Source organism: Malus sylvestris, chromosome 2 (genome assembly GCF_916048215.2).
Source record: "Malus sylvestris chromosome 2, drMalSylv7.2, whole genome shotgun sequence".
Taxonomy (NCBI): domain Eukaryota; kingdom Viridiplantae; phylum Streptophyta; class Magnoliopsida; order Rosales; family Rosaceae; genus Malus; species Malus sylvestris.
This window is the reverse complement of record NC_062261.1, coordinates 36,674,034-36,692,052: the sequence shown is the minus strand read 5'-3', so window position 1 is coordinate 36,692,052 and position 18,019 is coordinate 36,674,034. Positions and strand designations below refer to the sequence as shown.

The following is an 18,019-nucleotide window of genomic DNA, read 5'->3' as shown; positions in this document are numbered from 1 at the left end:
CTTTGCCAAGTTCAATATGGATTGAAGATAGGTCTAACAAAGTCATATGACTTAATCAATAAGGGTAAAACGTGTGCGCCTATTTAATACCGGCCAGTATTTAAAATCCAACTGAAATTTTGATAACATCTATCAAACAGTTAAATCTTTTCTAATTTGGTTGAATTTTTGTATAGTTGATCTTCAAAGAGTAATGTAAAAATTAGACGGTTCTCAAGCAACGTTATAAAACAAAATGAGTGTTGAAAAGGTCCGCTTAAGATTTATTTGTATTATTTAAAGCTCTTTAGATGCCATTTGATTTGATGACATTTTTCTCTCGACTTTTCCTAATTACTAAAAGAAGAAAAACGAACAAACCAAATCAAACCAAATGTCTTAAGACTAGATAGATGCATAATGCATTTGGTACGCTTATTCTACTAGTTTGATGCATAAACCGAAACTATCCCGACCCCGGTCCGCGGTCCGCGGTTTGAATCCTAATCCGAACCAATCGCACCTTGCCCACCCGTCCAAATGTGCCTCTCAGCTTTGGTTTGTGAGTAATGAAGGAGAGGAGAAAAGAAACAGTCAGTACAGTACGTCTAGCTCAAATCAAATATATGTACATAGCAACAAAGTTGTGAACAAATTTATGCACTATCAAATGAGACTAGCTGCAAATGTCTCATGGCTATTGCATGTCTGATCACCCCACAAGCTCAAAGGTTCTCCGATACTATAGAAATCCATATCCACAGAAAAATTACCCTCAGGGGCGGGACCAACTGGCTCCCCGTCCTCCACCAAAATTAAGTCATGTCCGTCAGAGCCAACTGGGAGCACCTCGTCACTTTTCTTTACGGAAGGAGCTTCAGTCACTGATTCTGGCAACTCGGTTAAAAGGGCTTCGAGAGAAAAATAGCCATTGTCACAGCTATCCTGAGAAGTGAATTCCACATGCAGAACTGGAATATCAAAATCCACCACAGAAGCAGCATGTGAAAAATCGAGGATATTCTTCAAAGCATCTTTGTCGGATTTCTCTTCTGTCACTTCCTTTGGAGGCGTTAAATCAGAATCTGTATTAGCATCTTCCTGCGTGTTATCATATCCATCATCAGTCTGATGTTGGGGCAACTGGTTTCGAAAATCAGCGTTATCAGGGTCCAGAATGTTGCGTATCTCAGTGCTGATGTCTCCATTTTCAATATCTTCTGTTATCTGACAAAAATCAGTTCTAGACATGCCACCATTGGCTGGATCAAATGCATTGTCAATGCTCTTGTCATCATCAAGTTTTCCTCCTTCTCCACCCTCATAATGCTGGTCCAGTCCATCGACTAAGAGTGTTTTATCAGTTTCCTCATCATTAGGTGATTTTATTACATTCCCCTCACCCTCTGAAGAATTTTTCGTCAAATCAGCAAGTGAACCTTTTATGTTCTCTGTCACACCAGTTTCACCAAGGCACATGGAAGAATCAGTGTCTGCTTCATGTTCCACTCTTGTTGATTCTTTTCTCTCAATGCTACCATCTTCTTCATTTAAAAAATCAGGAGCTTTAACCGAAAGAGTTTGAGCATGTTTCTCTGGTTGGGTTGAAGTCAAAGACATGAATCCAGCTAGTGCAGATGCTAAAGCATCATCAATTGTCAAAGCAGGCCTTGGTTTTTCTGATGAACCTATCACTACATCTGATGTATGATCTTCTTCGTCCTCCTCATCGTCATCATCACCGTTTGAAAATTCAGGAGCAGTTACTACCAGACTTGGAAGCAAATGAGTAGAATATACTGAAGCAGACATGTCATTAGGTGCAGTCAAGGGTGCATCTGATTGAATGTCCTTCTTACCTGATTCAAATGCCTCACAACGGGGATAATCATTTCCACTATTATAGAAAGAGTTAGACTCAGACTCATTGCACGAGAAAGAAGAAGCATAGAATCTTGAGCATGTTGGCAATCCAGAATTCTGCGATTTGTTTACCAGTACTTCAAGTTGCTGCTCTACCCTTTCAAGCCTTGCCTCAATGCTGCTCATTGGTTTTAGCATCTTTTCTTCAAACCTTAAAAATAGATCCTCTATTCTGCCCATTCGAGAATACAGCTGGTTGACAGAGCTTTCAACTTGTGACGGGATACATAACTGAGCGGTACTAGTAGTAGCCCTATTAACATCTGGAACCTTTACTTCTTGTTCTTGGTGATCAGGTATACTGGCTTTTCCTTGCTCCTGAATCTTAGTTGTCACACTGGTAGAATCAGTTTCTTTTGACCCAATCACTAGAGAGTTCTGTTTTCCCCATGTATCAGAAATTGGCTTGTCTTGTGTTCCGTTAGCACCCCTTGTTTTAGAAAATTGTAAAAGAGTAGGCACAAGCATGGCCATGAGAGAACTCCCAACCGAATTTTCCACAGTATTAACTTGGTTTTCTGAATCAGATGTATCAACAGGATCAGCAAATACATACACCTCACCAACACATACACAATCTTTCCTCTCAAGAGACAGTAGACGAAGTGTGAGGGATACACAAGGACTTGCATCACTAATCTGTGCTGTAGCTTCATAAAAATCCTGATACACACACAAGAACTTGATCAGCAAAGATAATAATCAATATAGATTAGTGCCCTCACGTTTAGACTACCCAGCCCATTATCACCAAAACTCTCTCTCTCCTCCCCTTCCCCCTCTCCTCGCAAATACGAGCACAGAAGGGGCACTAACAATTGCAAGAAGTATCTGAAGAAGCGTTGAACCAGTAATGATATGTTATTAACTTGGAAAAGTGCAAAAGAGATTGGCCAAAGAACAATGCAAAGGAAATTGCACTCATAAATACAAATTTTTTGTCCTCTCAACCACCATGGCGCGCACAGGGTCCAGACTCCAGAACACAGGCTTCTCAATTTTCAAACTTGTGTCTTAGTGTTTCTTCGTAAAGGGATGATGGCCAAAAACATAATTAAATGTGGGCACAAGCAAAAGGAGCACCATATAAAGAAATTGACTAGACAGGAAAAAAAAGAAACAGAAGAAAAACAAAGTGGGAGGGGGTTCGATGGAGAAAAACAACATACCTGTGCAGATCCCAAATTCGATTGCAACGAATTGATTTTGTTATCAAGCACATTACTATCTGAGACTTTCACTTCAACCCAGTCATCTTCACTGCTGTTCAGACTATTTCCATTTCTTGACTTATCTTCGGATGGGTCCTTCAGCGACCCATTTGAATTTGCAGAACGAACATCTTCATTGTCACCCGTGTGAAGCACTTCTTCATCTCGGGCAGCAATGCCACAGCGAACAGTGCAGAGATATTCATTGCCACTCTGTATATCGGGTGCATAGTATATCTCATAGACTCGGGCAGTACTTCGAACATAAACCTGCTGGACCTCATGTTTTTGTGTAAAATTAACTGCAGTGGAAAACATTGTTGGTCAATTGCAATCAGACTATAAAAGTAAGTTGTTTCTCTCATACTTCAACCATTTGTTTATTCTTTTTTCATTACTAAAGAGTCTTTGATGCATTTTATACGGGGTGTTTATTGATTACAATAGCATGTACTAAGTAAATTGCCACGTTGACCTTCGCGCAAAACCAGCGCAGTGGTTCATACAGCCGACCCCACTTGGTAAATTTTGTACTCCAACAGATATTACTTCCACTTCTAGCAACCAAATGCCGCTTTTCACAAATATTATCTAGTTGAACTCATACTACACTGCAAAATCCTGCTTTTATCTTCGTTTTCGAGTACAAGATTGGCCCTCTAATTAGCTTCGTTTCATCTTCGTGGTTCTAATAATTAGGCAATCCTAATCCTAATTGAAAATCCACTTTGGTCCCAGAAATTATTAGTCAAACTCTTAATAGCACTATTCAATCTCCTAACCTACAATAATAATATAAAAGGACAAGGATTCATACAATCAGGGGTTAAAGCTCAGATTCAATAAATTTGGGGCCCAAATGTAAAGTTTTCAGAGAAAACAAGTTGTGGAACATACCGGTGATCTCGCAAGGGCCCGAATCGGGTGATGGAGGGTGCAGGATAAGAGAGGATGCAGGGGTGGATTTCGGAGTCTCGTCATCGATCGGAGAGAAAGAGGATTCGAATGAGACGCAATTCGTGAGGGAACCGCCTGCGACGGTCCAGGTTGTGGCGGAGGTCCAGGAAGCGGTGGTGTCGTGGTTGTCGATCTCGTCCTCGTGTGTTTCCATGTTCTTTGGTCTGCCTTCTGTCGTGGTGAGGAGGAGAGAGCTGCTTAATGGAGAGAAGCAGTGTGAGGTAAAGTCGTAAATTTGGGATTTTTTCTGGCCACCTGAATCGCATTCCTAATGCACCGCACGTGTGGCGTTTCTTAGACGTTGCACACGTTCGGTCTTTTCGAAACGTATTAGTCTCAAATTTTAATGTTTAGTTACCCCTTTTTTTCATACGAACTTCAACCGCAAAAGTCGTTCTTATCAAAATAGAATGACCTTAAAATTTGATTTTGTTATTCCTCTTTTGGTTTAAATATAAAATGGTCCTTGTGTTTTAGTTATTGGATCAATTTAGTTCATTTGTTTTTAATTTGACCAATTTGATCCCTGTTTTTATCTACGTTAGTCAATTAAGGATATTTTCATCTAATTTCTGTAAAAAAAAAATATTATAAAGAGAACTTTAATAAAAAGGAATTCGGTTAACTTTTATTTAATGGAAAACCACCATAAACTATTATTTAATAAAAAAAAGCTTAAATTTTAATCATAAGGACACAAAACTTTTATTCTAGGCCCTACTAAAACTAAAACACACGAGCTCACCAAAAAGCCCAAACCGCATAACAATTAATATTTCAAAATTGCCCCTAACGGAGCCTAACCCAGGCCCGTTAGCGAAAGTTGCAGTTACTAAAATTCATCATCCCTCCCAACGCCATTAATGTTCACCAACCCCTTCACACCGTACCAAAAAATCGAAACCTCCATTGCTCGAAACGTCAAGATCTCAAAGCATTTTCAAGTTTGATTCAAGTTTTCAAACAATAATCTACACATCAAATCCGGAATTTCTCAACCCAAAAACTCCATTTGAAGACGAAAAACTAAAAACATTCGAACTATATGTTTGCAGAGTCGAAATTAGACAAACACAGGTATGAACCTATAATTTCTGATATTCTTGATGATTTCTTACTTTAATTTACTAAATATGTACATTTGCATGTTTGAGATTCTAAAAAATGAATTATGTTTCCAGTTCAGAGTTCTAATTTGCATCCAGACTAAAACACACAAAAAAATTGGGAAATAAAAGCAACAGAGAAGAAACAGAGGTACGTACCACAAAATTTCTGATATTTTCTGTGATTTTACAGTAATATGTAAGTTTGCATGCTTCGAATTCATTGAATGAGCAATGTTTCTGCAAAATGGTATATTTTTACTTCACTTTGATAACTGCTCGTTTTCTTATAACCTTTAAATAGTATTTTCTTGCCCTCATATGTTGGTTTATTTGCTTAAATAACTTAAATATAATGAACATTCTATTCCAGTGGTGTTTTAGTTTAATAGACAGTGTTTACAAAATAGTTCACGATTTTTAAGTTTAATAAACAATGTTTACGAAATAGTTTACAGTTTTCTTCATTTGTAAATAGAATTGAAATGTAAGGAAATAGTAAAATATGGGATGCATTCATGAACGAGTATAAACATATATTACGTTATTACACGAACTAGTGTGATTCTCTGTTAATAATTTATACATTCAACAAACAGTATAGTTTGATAAATAGTGTAGTTTTTTTGTTTCTGTTTGATAAACAGTATGGATTCAGAATCAATATGGTGTTTTAGTTCATTTTCATAAAAAATTTGAAAATCTCTCTGAAACTGGTCTGCAAAAATTAAAATTCAATTAGTTTATAGGTTCGGCTAACCCCAAATTGACTAATCTAACAGAATAGTTAAATTAGGTTAACCACATCCGTTAGGGGTAAAATTGACAAATCACTATGTTATTTAGTATGGGCTATTGTATTTGGGCTAATATAAAAATGGGCTTTATACTAACCATTAAATAAACTTTCAATGTGGTTTTTGGTTAAAAGTTAAAATTTTCAAATCCTTTTGATTAGTTTTCCTTATTATGAATTTATAATATATTTTTTTTGTTGAACAAACAATGTTATTTGGACTAAGGAGACGGTAGTAAGTATAGCACTAATAAAAGAGGAAACGGTTTTTTCTTTTTAAATAATAAAATGGTCAAAAACTTTCATGGTCCCTGCAATGACACGCCGTTTTTAATGTCACCTCATAGTTAAATCGTTGTAGTGAAGTTTGTTAGCAATTGAGATCCAAACTCAAACTTCCATTAGTCTTTCATTAAACAAACTCACATGACTTTCACATGGAGGGGCAAAATTCGTCATTTCAATCCAAATTACTTTGTATGCCATGTGGATCTAGTATAACTTAGGCTTTAACTGAAATTGGATTTCCCAAAAAAGAAGCTTGAACATCTTCGCAAGGTGAAACTAAACTTGTAAAACCACGTCAATTTCAGTTAAACTAGATGTCCATGACATAAGATACAATTTGGAGTGAAATAACGAATTTGACCCATCCACGTGATAGTCGCATAAGTTTATTTAATGGAAAACTAACGGAAGTTTGGATTTGGATCTCAATTGCTATCAAACCTCGCCACAAGGGCTTAATTAACAATTTTTTTCATCACGAGAGTGAAATTGAAAGCATCATTTCACCACCAAATAGACCACGACAACAAAAAATTGCCTCTTTAAAAAAAAAAAAAAATCATCAACGAGCACGTTTTCTTTTTCCGAAATGCGGAGGGATTTCCTACCAAAAAATTAATAAAAGCGGGAAGGATTTGAATTAATAAAAAATTTCTGCCAACCGTCGAATATTTTTCTTGCGAATGAAGAATTTCCCAGAGCAATTTGGAAACCCCAACCCCCACGTAAGGAAACCCTTCTATATAATACCAATTCTTGCACCGAACTAGCACACAAGCTCTAATCTTCTTCTTCAACTTTCCACTTTAGTTTTCTGTTCCGAGTTAATTCCCGATTTCGCGATCGAAGTTTGTCATGGGCGCTGGTACCATGGCCAGTGAACGTTGGGAAGTGGTGGGTGAAACTTACTGCAACACACGTCTAAGAGGTGTTTTCGTACCTGAAACCGAGTTGCCATGTCCCATGTTCTTAATCACCATCAAGGTCGTCGTCAAAAGGCCCCGAATCGATCACCACAAAGATGGCAATATATTGTACGAAGAAGAAAATTGGAGCGTAGATGTGAACGCAGCCACAGTTCTAGTCCGCTACGACAACATGGTGATCGGCATATCCCAAACCCTTTCTCAGCTCCAAGTCCCTCACCTCCACACTCATCCCTCCTCCGTATCCTTTGTTGAGAAAATCGTCTTCGACACCAGTTGCGCCGAGAAGGACTGCTATTCTTCTAGGCCTTGCCCCGCTTTCAAAGTTCTGTGTATGGAGACTTGTATCGAGATTTATGTTGCTGACGAGTACGTGCCGGTGCTGGAAGAATTGCTGGGCATGAAGAACGTCATGGACCAAGTTGGCAGCCGATGGACTAATTTCCTCATTGCTTTTGAATCTTTTGATTGCCAGTGGATGCAATTGGAAGCTTTGACGTATTGATTTGTTTGTTGTAGATTGAATAAATTGATGATGATTGTTCCGGTAAATACTTCTGCTACGACAAAAGGTTGTGATAAGACACGCTCAATTTTTTTGTGCTTTTACAATGGTTAAGTATGCACTAATTTATAGTTTAGAAGCCGATCGACAGATTAATTTCCAAAACTTAGCAGTTAACAGAATAAATTATAAAACTAGTTTCCTAGACTTCTATCAACAAAGAGTGGACTTTATCAAATCACAAAACACAAATAACAAATCGCGATGTCTGAAGGTTATTATTGGATTTTCCTACCAAATCAGTGAACAGATTGCACAAGTCTAGAGCGAGGTTAGTGTACAAGCAAATTTCTAAACGAAACACAATTTCCAAATCGGTTGTTAGTATAAAAGCAAATAATCGAAATCGTTTAATTTCTTAATTTTTATTAAAAGATCATTCTTATAAAAAATCATTTCGAATCTTAGATCGTTTATGCATCTAAATAGATGGAATAAATCAATGTTGAATATAGCAACATGTTCATGATAATTGTCTATTTATTTGTTACATTTGGATAAGTGAAAGATATCCAATTCAAATATTTTTTTTCATAGGAATAATCTTCAAATGAAGATCGTTTTGATCATAGAATGCATATGATGCAAGTATTATCCGTGGTTTTAAATTGATCTCAACATATAAAAGTAGTTCAAACAACTTTCTAACGTTTTGAAAATTAGATAATTACTAGGTCGCTATCGTTAAGTAATAGAATGACTAGTACTTAAACATGTTTTCACTCTCATTCATATATAGAGCTCTAAATTATCAAATTAACCCCCTTTTAGCCAAGTAATTTTAGGGTTCAACTTGGCTAAAAGATGTCCATTTGGGTATCTAAAGCGTCATAAAATGAAGTGCTAATGAAAACCACATTTGGTAATTGTTTATATCGTGACTTAACGTTAGTGACCTAGATGAGTAGTAATTCTTCAAAACATTAGATAATTATTTAGAATGTTTTAAAGATTATGACCAATTTCAAACTACCCCTTAAAAAAATTATTCGTACTTAAACTCTAAAAAATTAAGATAACCCAACAACCGTATAAGAAAAAAGTTAAGTAGACTGTTGTCTTTACAGTGATTCCTCTTCTACCCGAAATTAAGTAATTTTATACACCAGTTAACATGCTTTCACTTCACAATGACAGTATGAAAACCAGTGTTTATGAAATGAAAGTCACCTATTCACATTTTTAATTTACATTAAATTATCTCTGCACATTTTTTTTTCACGAGTTAACGGTTGAAACAAAAAATGTGCGGGCGAGCAAACTCTTACTTTACAATATCAAAACATGTAAAGGGAGGGAGTGCCCAAAAGATACATAAAATCAACCTCCCTAATCAACAATTGATGAATAAATGAATGGAGGCAGTCAGTAGAGACATGAACAGAAAACAAGGTTGAATCTGGGACAACACAAAGTTGTTGCAGACACAACTGCCGCTCGCTCCAAAGCTGCTGACACTTGATTTCTTACGTGCTACAAGGGCTACCAAACCTCCTCCACACTGATCAACAGCCAGCAGCCTTTAAAAAGTTATCGTAGGGGCTTGATGCCGGTAGCTGAAAGTGTGGATAGTACTGATACTCAGTTGCGCAAAGCATCGAAGAGCCGTTGCCAACAGATTGGTTGAGTGAAACGGCACTTGATTCAAGGAATGGATTTCCACTCTGCAGTCCCAGATGGTTTTCGGAAACTCAGAATATGCTAAAAACACAATGCGCATGCAGTGCAATAATATCTAACAGAAGAAATGTGAAAACAGATGGTAAATTAGTGGAAAATTTTAGATGTCAGGATTATGATTGAAGGAAAGGAAATACCGTAGGAGCGCCCAACGGAAGAAGAGAGGGAGTTTCCTTTTCCTGCTGGTTGCAATCATTAGAAAATCTAATCAAACTTTCTTGTCTCTGTTGAGCAACTATGAACGTCGACAACTTCTGCTGCTTCCCCATTTGAAGGGCCTCACACTGGCCAGCCATTTCCATGTAAGGCATGTTTGTCGCAACTGACACTGATAATCGTCCAACTTGATGAGTTGTCTCCGAAACCTACACACCAATCACTTTCTTAATTAGCACTATTTTCAACTTGATGTAATGTCCATTTATTTACGTATTTTCTGTTCGATTTCTACAAAGGTCAAAAACCAGAAACAGTTTATGAGTGACCTCACTTACCGAATTTAAAAGCTCGTCAATGCTTATTAAGCTTAGACTTTCCACGGCAACTTTTGTGTCTGGTTCGGTTTGATTTTCAGATGCATTGGCTAACACATCATCTTCAATTGTGAATAATGGGGGCTCAGCCTGAACAATAGAATCATTTTGTACGCTTAAGCTTAATTGTTTGGACCTTACAAAAAAATAAGGAAGTTGTTCGAGTAAATTACCTTATCAGGTTCTCCGTCATCTTGTACGCCAACTTGGTCGATCTCTATTGGTGTTTCCATGCTCAACGGAGCTCCCAAAGGACATGCATCATCAGGCATAAAATCATTAAGCAACTGCTGTTTTATAATTGATGAATCCTGTAATAAAAACACCGAAATAATCAGAATCACAAAGATATAGTTCCAATAATCAGAATGTGATAGGAAAACATACCTCCGGTGAATTTCTAAGCGTCTGCACTATCATGGTAGCAAATGATTCCTTAGATTGGTTCTCAGATTTTTCTATGGCGGAAAGTGACCTTAAAGCATTCTCATCATCTTCTTTTGATCCATAAACTTTCCTTACTTGGTCAGGTCCAGAATTGACAGCTTGCAACTTGTGATCGTCAACCAGTCGTAGAAATGGATCAACCTGACAGCACGTCATCAAAGTATATGCGTCAGTATTGAGCTAGTTAACTTCAAAAACCTCAAGTCAAAGTAGAAATAAGTTAAAAGGTTCGCAAACAACATTCAATGGAAATGTCGTCTGGAAACTCTGTTGCACGTACTGTTTCATTTGTAAGTGCTGCTTTAGCACAAGGAGCAAGAGCAACCACATTGTAGGCTTTAGCTGAGAAGATGATCATCGATGTTGCCAAGGTAAAGAGGGATCTGCGTCTTGATGGCTGTAATCCTGCAATAATGAAATCCCGTAGTTAAAGATGGCATCAGAAAAATTACAAACCAAAATGGTTTGCAGCCGTCAATTACATTTCAGTGCAACTCGCAAACTAAAGTTGAAAATTTCATACTTCAAAAGGAAATTAGACCGAGATTTAAAAATTGCTACAGTTATACTTATAGGAAGCATGCAACTAATCTCCAGCTTATTCATCTGTTAATGTACCAGTAATTGAGCTGCTTTTCTGAACCTTAAACATGAAATCACTTCTACACAATTCCTAAATCTTATAGTTGTTGAGCAAGCAAATTTTATACAATCTCAATCTTGACATTTCTCTACGACACAAGCAATGCATTTATGTGGTTAAAACCTTAAAAGAAACTGTATGTTGCAGTGCAGTGAAAAATTATTTGTAAATAAATTGGACTCGATGGCTTACCTCCCCCAAGAGAAATGCTCCTTAAGGAAAAGGCTAGCTGAAAACTTCGGATTAGGGTCTCGTCGGATGTGTTCTACATGACATAGTGAATTCAAACAAAGAAAGTGAAAATTGGGGACAAACAAGAATGGAAGTAGTAGACCTTACCGATTAACATGCAAGAAAAAATGGAAGTTGTACCTTGGTCCGAGCATAAAGCAGCACAAGGCTGTAGGTATTAGCAATTGCTTCATAGTTCTCAGGTGTATTTAAAGGAGAGATGGATTGTGCCCAGATTGATGAAAGCAGAAGGGTAATCTGGCGAGTGCTTAACCTAAGGGACATTGTCTGCAAAATTAGTCAGAAGAAAAATGATCAAGCAATATTATGGTGTTCAAAGTATGTAGTCGCTATATGACAGGATAGAAGAACCACAAACCATACCGATTCTTTATCCGAAATACTAGTAGTTTTTTCATCATCAGAAGGTGTATTTGATGGATTCCTTCTAATACTGTAGGCTCGGCTATAAGTTGACTTCAACCGGTTCATCACAGAATGATTACTGACTGAAGCATCCTCATTACCTACAGGGTCACTTGTAGCTGATGGATGCCTTCTTGAACTGAATTTGGACTTCAATCTGTTCAGCATGGATTCATTAGGAACTTTTGCTTCTTCCTGAATTACAACTTTGTCCTTCAGCTCCTGACCAATGTTTTGTTGTGAGTGTGATCCCTTGTTTAGTTTTTCAAAGAGGGCAGCTGATGAAGAAAATACTGATACAGTTCTTGAGAGAGTCCTTCCAATATTATTTTTCTCTGTAGTAATGGGAGTAGCAGCACATGGACGAGGGCAAACAGATGAGGGAACAAGCACGACAGAAAATATACGGTGTGCGCCCACCCTGGTTTCATGGTCTACACAGACCATAGCTACGAGTAACTGATGAAATAATGCCTCAGGAAATGTCTACAGAAATTCAGACATTCAAATCACAGAATGAAAAGAAAGAAAATCAGATGGAAACTTGGTAAGTTTGTGCACTAATGACTGTAGATTGAAGGAAGTGATATAGCTGATGCATTCTTGCCTTGTTTTGATATGTCAAATTAGGTATTGTTGCCACAATTTGACCAGTACGGTAAACAGTAGAAATCAAGGTTCTAGCCATAACGGTAATGTTAGTCATGTTTTCTAACATCACGGCCATCATATCAAGAACAGGACCTGCATCTCCTACCTGCACAATATAAGAGCAATAAAACCTTGTGAGACAACTTGTTCCATCTTTAAAAAAAAAAAAATGTAAAGGATGTTACAGTCACCTTATGTATCAACTGCACAAGGCACTCATCCACTGCTGCTTGAAATTTTTGGTTCCATTCAATCACTTCGGCCCCCAAATTTGAATCATCAAGTGAGCAATGTATACTTTTCCGCAGGTGTCTCATCATATCACTCAGAGCACCAATTATAGCAACTGATGATTGAACCTTTGCTTCTCGAGCAAGAGAGGTGGCAACATCTACAATGTCCAGCTGCATATTTGGGTTTTTAAGAACATTCTTGTGATCAAGATGCTTAATTAAGATGGACAATATGAAGTGCCTGTTCTGCCCTGTGAGAAAAAGGTTCACAGGTCATCAAAATATCAGTTGGACGATTGCAACTAATTTCAGCACAAAAGAAGACTAGTCAGGTTCCCATAGACAAGTTCTAAGCAATTTGAAGAAATTTAAATACCATAATTTTCAATTATTATCTGCATATCCATCAAGACAGACAGTGCGAGCCCGTGTTTAGGAGACCAGAGATCTCCATTATCAAAATAGCGGAACAAAGATTCTAATACACGCCGCACGGTTGTAGCTTCCTTGGCTAACTTGGCAATGTTGTGCAGGCAAACCCTTGACCAAAATATGGGGTTATTCATGTCGTCCCTGCAAACAAAAACAAGAACAAATGTAGACATTAGCTATAACATAATGAAATAGCAAGAATGATACATAATGATAGTTACGCAATACTGTGCCAATAAAAACTACCCTGCCACAAGGACTTCGCCTTTTTCACTCACTAACAGCCTCCAGGACGAAATCCTTGTCACGGGTTCTAGTGAAGAAGAAACTTCTTCGGAACTCCCAGTCTGGGTGTCTTGTTTGTCTGACTTTTTCTTTGGACCTCCATGATTTTCCAAGACTACTGAAACAACCTGATTTACAAAAGAAAAATAGAAGATTGTTGGAAGCTAATGATTTGCAGCTTGAAGAAGAACGAAATTGGACTATTCCATAATTTGCCATTAGAAGTTTATGAAGAAGCCAGGCATGAAAAAAATACAGAAAGAACAAGAATTTGTAAACAATAGTTGATATCAAAAGGTGGTTCGTATGCGTTTTTTCCTTTCTTCCAACAGCTACAAGTTGAAACGATACTTAATTAAAATCTGTCTGAATCTATGAACTTAAATGAGCAAATTTTTCTAGTTAGATAAAATAGCAATGGAAAAAAGTGTGAAAACAAATTATATAAGAATTAGACATATAGTACCAAATAAACTTACGCTATCGAATTCTGATGAAATATGAGAGAATTCACCCATGAACCAAACCTGCACACAAAACACACTTGTGAGGGTGCATATGAGAGAATTTGTCACTCTTACAAGATTATAATTCCCCAAAAGATCCGGTGCCGCTCTTCATGAGTCACTAGTTATCCTTCTCACTGACATATAACAATTCTAATAAAGCTTTCACGTGTAAGTAACAATGTGAAAATTATGAATATCAGACTACATTACACTAAATTGAATATCCTATGAGAAACAAGTATCAGAGCATGAAGTAATAAACAAATTGAAATGGGGATGAATTACCATTGATGAAAGAACTTGAAGCCCAGCAGAACGCAAACGCTTATCCATCCCATCCTCCCTCGTTTCTTGAGCTAAGAGACAAAGTTTTGGAATCATGCCATCTAAGTTAAACATATACGTACCATCCTTCTGCAATATCGAAACAGCTACATGAGATAAAAAAACTTCCATAGGAGAAAAGCCTGCAGCTTCAAAAGAAAGTTAAGCCCAATCACCAAAAACAGAAACAAACAAACGACAATCTGAAAGAGAAAGAACATCCCGACGACTCCCACCTGATTATTTACAAACTCAAAAAGAGTTTCGCATCCTAAAAGACGTATTTCATCATGTCGTGTTTGATCAAGTAGAATCTGTACAATGCTAAGCACGCTACTTGCAAATAATGGCCTGCCATATATAAACAGATCACAACTTGTACATGAAAATTTCCGTGCAACTATGCATGAGCTAAATATAACTGCAGTGGATAGTCTTGTAATTTCATTTCATCAAGTCGTTCAATATCTTAATGGACAAGAATTCAAGGAAACTTTACCATACAACATAGATGAAAAAACTACTAGATACAAAGTGGTGTACAACTAGACCCAAGAAATTTACTTGAAATAGGTGGCACGATGAATCTGACGACAAAATGAGTTAACAGATAAGCATTGCTGTAAAGAAACTCTAAAGAATCTCATTGGTATATGCCTCCATCCAGCTTATACAGAATCACTTCTTTGATACTGAGATAATTCTAACCATTATGATAGTGTTTGAGTTTGTCTGTGTTCATGTTAGACTCACCGCTTCTTAGCCGAGGATAAAATATGTATACATATATGCCAAGATATGACTGTATCTATGATCTATGCCATATGAGAAAACTCATGGGATAAATCTCAGATTTTGGCATCAACAAATACAATATCAATAGATACACAAATGAAGGTTAGCTTGAATTTCCTAGCTAGGTGAAAAATTCCAGTCAATTCACCTCATGCAAAATCTAAATCGACCTATGAAAAGTATTGTTTGTGTTGTGAACATAAAGTCCTACATTGGACATTCAGCGCCTTGCACTCTGTAATCATGTGCCTGTAAATTGATGCCAGAGCAGGATGTACGCACATCCGATTGGCCTGATTTGGCCACAGATGCTCCATGTCATCCAACATAATTAATTCTCGTGTTTGGCAAAGTCAGCACACATAGGAAGATGAGTTGAGAAAGTAAAAATCCACAGATGCTCGAACATTAACAATTTGGAGACAATACAAGTGAACCGAGCTTCAAAAAACTAGTGCCTTCCTTTTGCTAATGTGGATTGACTTGTTGAATTTCTAAAGTTCGCTTAAGTAACCGTGGATGGTGCATTTTTCCTTAGTATAGAAGTGCCCCATAATTTTCACAGGTTAAGACTCAAATAGGCACATTATTCTGAGGTGAAAATTCACAAATTTGGTGTCAAGTAAGTTGTCATCAGTCTAGCACTCCAGCCAATTGATCTAGGCTTTCTCAATAATGTTTTGGAATCTGAAGACAGAAACATACTAAGCAACAACCTCGATAAAGAACTCACATTTGCTCCTTACAAGAGACCAACAACTTCCGGTAGATGCACATGACAACTTTCACTGAGTGAAAGTTTTCAGTCCTCAAATCCTTGTAACACCGTTGCTCCAGAGTAGTTGTGATCTGAATTATAAATTTAGAACCTCTATCAACTTGACAGAAGAATACACAAATGAAAAGTAAAATAAAATTTATAACTTTGAAAGGTCAAGAAAATGAATAAACATTATTTACTAAGGGGTGAAAAAACAACGATAGACCGGAAGAAAATTAAAAGGTAAGGAACCATTTAAATATAATGAATCCCTTCTGTTTAGCATGTTTCAAATTTAAATGTCATTACTTTCCATAATTAAGTTCATGCACATAATTAACTATCATTCTTCATCATCTTAGCCAAAACATAAGAGGTATTGTGTTTCAATTAATCTCAGATTTTGGGACTACACATATGCCTCTTACAAATTGACCATATCTAGTTACTTTACCAGTTCAATTTGGTGTAGTACTTAATACAAACCGCCCTTATAAACAACGGTCCCTCCTCCTGAAGAGTCCTCCAAACCAAAAGAAACTTCCACATCAGTAGAACTGTGACTAAATTCCACAAGGACCTTCAACTTTTCTGTTTAACCAGTTAAACTAGTATATCATTCTAAGAAAATCATACCCTCAGCCAAATTGACTTAAGTCAGCAGCTTCATATACGAGGATACATCACAATTTTGACATTAAATTATCACTTAAGTTCATGGCAACAATGTGAACCATATTTTACACAATGAGAAGAGGTTGCACCTTTGGAATACGGAGAGGAGTTTTTGAAGCATATTCACACAGTTTACTAATCTTGCGATCGTTTGGTTCTTCGTCCTGCCAAAATGGTAAAGAAATGATCCAATAACACAACTGAAGGAACAAACATAAAATAAAAACTTTGCATACAAACCAGTTGTGCTCAAACCCTGATTAAACAAAAAGTCCGAATACAAAATTGTGAGGAATTCATATTAAAGGAGGAAAAATTAAGAAGGGGAAATGCAAGCACCAAATTGTGAGCAATTTTTGGATAACACTATGGTAACGTGATAAGAACCGTAAATTTAACAATGTAATTTACAGAAGGCTTCACCATATTATCCGACCTCATTATATAGTGAATAATAAAGAGAAAATTGTTCGTTTCTTGCAACACAAGTTACCATTTTTTTCACAAGATCCCCCAATAACCAAAACGCCTCACATTGCTTCTGTATACAATTTACATGGTTCTTTTTTTCTTTTTTTTTTTCAATTTGCAGCATAAAATTAATCTTCAATTAGACATTCACATTAATTTTAAAAATACCCAACAAGAATAAAAATGTGAATAAAAGAGATCACACCGGAGAGCGAGGAAATATCTCGGCGAGCATCTGCTTGTATCGTTTGACGGGATGCCGTGATCTCGCACGCAATGCCGGACAGAAGAAACACAGGCTTTCACAAACAGGGAACACTTGCCTTGAAATCACACCCATTTTTTTTTTCTTCAGCCAAACTCCTCAATTTTCTCAAACCATCTACAACAACATATACGTATGAGAGGGAGTGGGAGTGGGAATCGGATTGTGTAATTGGAAGAAGGTGACGGTGGTGGTGGTTGTAGGGTATGCCTCCGGGGATCAGACGGTGGAGATGGATCGAGGGAGAAGAACGGATCACCGAAGCTCACCACCGGAGGAGGAAATGTATTGAGAAGGGAAGGAGAATAAATAAGTAAATAAATAAATTGTAGTCGCTCACTCTCTCTCCTTTGTCGTAAAAATAGTTTTGGGCGTTTTATATACCAAATAGTTATTACTGCCACTGCTATTTTTGGCACGCTCTCTTTTTATTGTGTTTGTTTTCGTTTTTTCGCTTGTTCGTCAGGCAGACGTGAGTGCAATTACATTGATTTTTATGGATTGAGTTTGAATTTCTCACTAATTTAAATTTTCAAAGAAAAATATTGTTTATACCATATTTAGGACATCGTATTTAGATTTCGTACAAATACTCGGAGGACTTAAATGTAATTATGTGATAAAGGAATGGACAAAAATGTAATAAGAGAGGAGTCCTTATTCTATAAAAGGACCCCTCACCCTCACAATTGGGGAGAGGCCAATTCCTAGGCCCTCGCACCCCTCTCAAAGCTCTCACTCTCAGAGCTCTCTCTCCCTCAAATAAATATATAATCAGTGTGGACGTAGCCCAAACCTTGGGGTGAACCACGATACATCTTGTGTTATTTACATTACTTGCAGATTCACGGTCAGATTTACGTTGTTCCAAGACCTCCAGTTTTGTGCATCAACATTTGGCGCCATCT

At 37.2% G+C, this 18,019-nt stretch overlaps 1 protein-coding gene and 1 pseudogene across 2 annotated transcripts; both read right to left on the bottom strand.

Moving 5' to 3' along the window:
- Positions 1–588: 588 nt before the first annotated feature.
- On the bottom strand, positions 589–4,314 carry LOC126609505 (uncharacterized; annotated as a pseudogene).
- Positions 4,315–8,976: 4,662 nt separating this feature from the next.
- LOC126583116 (protein SEMI-ROLLED LEAF 2) lies at positions 8,977–17,452 on the bottom strand. Of its 2 annotated transcripts, XM_050247417.1 has the most exons (19): positions 17,052–17,452; positions 16,465–16,539; positions 15,674–15,789; positions 14,382–14,496; positions 14,107–14,235; positions 13,792–13,839; positions 13,274–13,440; positions 12,972–13,168; positions 12,554–12,846; positions 12,319–12,468; positions 11,670–12,197; positions 11,427–11,573; positions 11,247–11,319; positions 10,692–10,816; positions 10,352–10,552; positions 10,138–10,275; positions 9,926–10,054; positions 9,569–9,796; positions 8,977–9,415 (listed from the first exon to the last, which is right to left on the bottom strand). In XM_050247417.1, the coding sequence occupies exons 1-19, from the start codon at positions 17,184–17,186 to the stop codon at positions 9,257–9,259; spliced, it is 3,153 nt and encodes a 1,050-aa protein (XP_050103374.1). In that variant the 5' UTR covers positions 17,187–17,452; the 3' UTR covers positions 8,977–9,256. The 2 variants fall into 2 exon arrangements, with proteins under 2 accessions (XP_050103374.1, XP_050103380.1); XM_050247423.1 differs by lacking the exon at positions 11,670–12,197.
- Between the last annotated feature and the right edge of the window lie 567 nt (positions 17,453–18,019).

What these genes read in the sequence shown, in the direction of transcription:
- LOC126583116 (XM_050247417.1), bottom strand. Translation starts at nt 17,186, where the DNA reads ATGGGTGTGATTTCAAGGCAAGTGTTCCCTGTTTGTGAAAGCCTGTGT. An exon ending in CTCCTCTCCGTATTCCAAAG is followed by an intron (nt 15,790 to 16,464) that starts GTGCAACCTCTT and finishes TTTATAATTCAG; the next exon opens with ATCACAACTACTCTGGAGCA. An exon ending in ATTTGACATATCAAAACAAG is followed by an intron (nt 12,198 to 12,318) that starts GCAAGAATGCAT and finishes GAATTTCTGTAG; the next exon opens with ACATTTCCTGAGGCATTATT.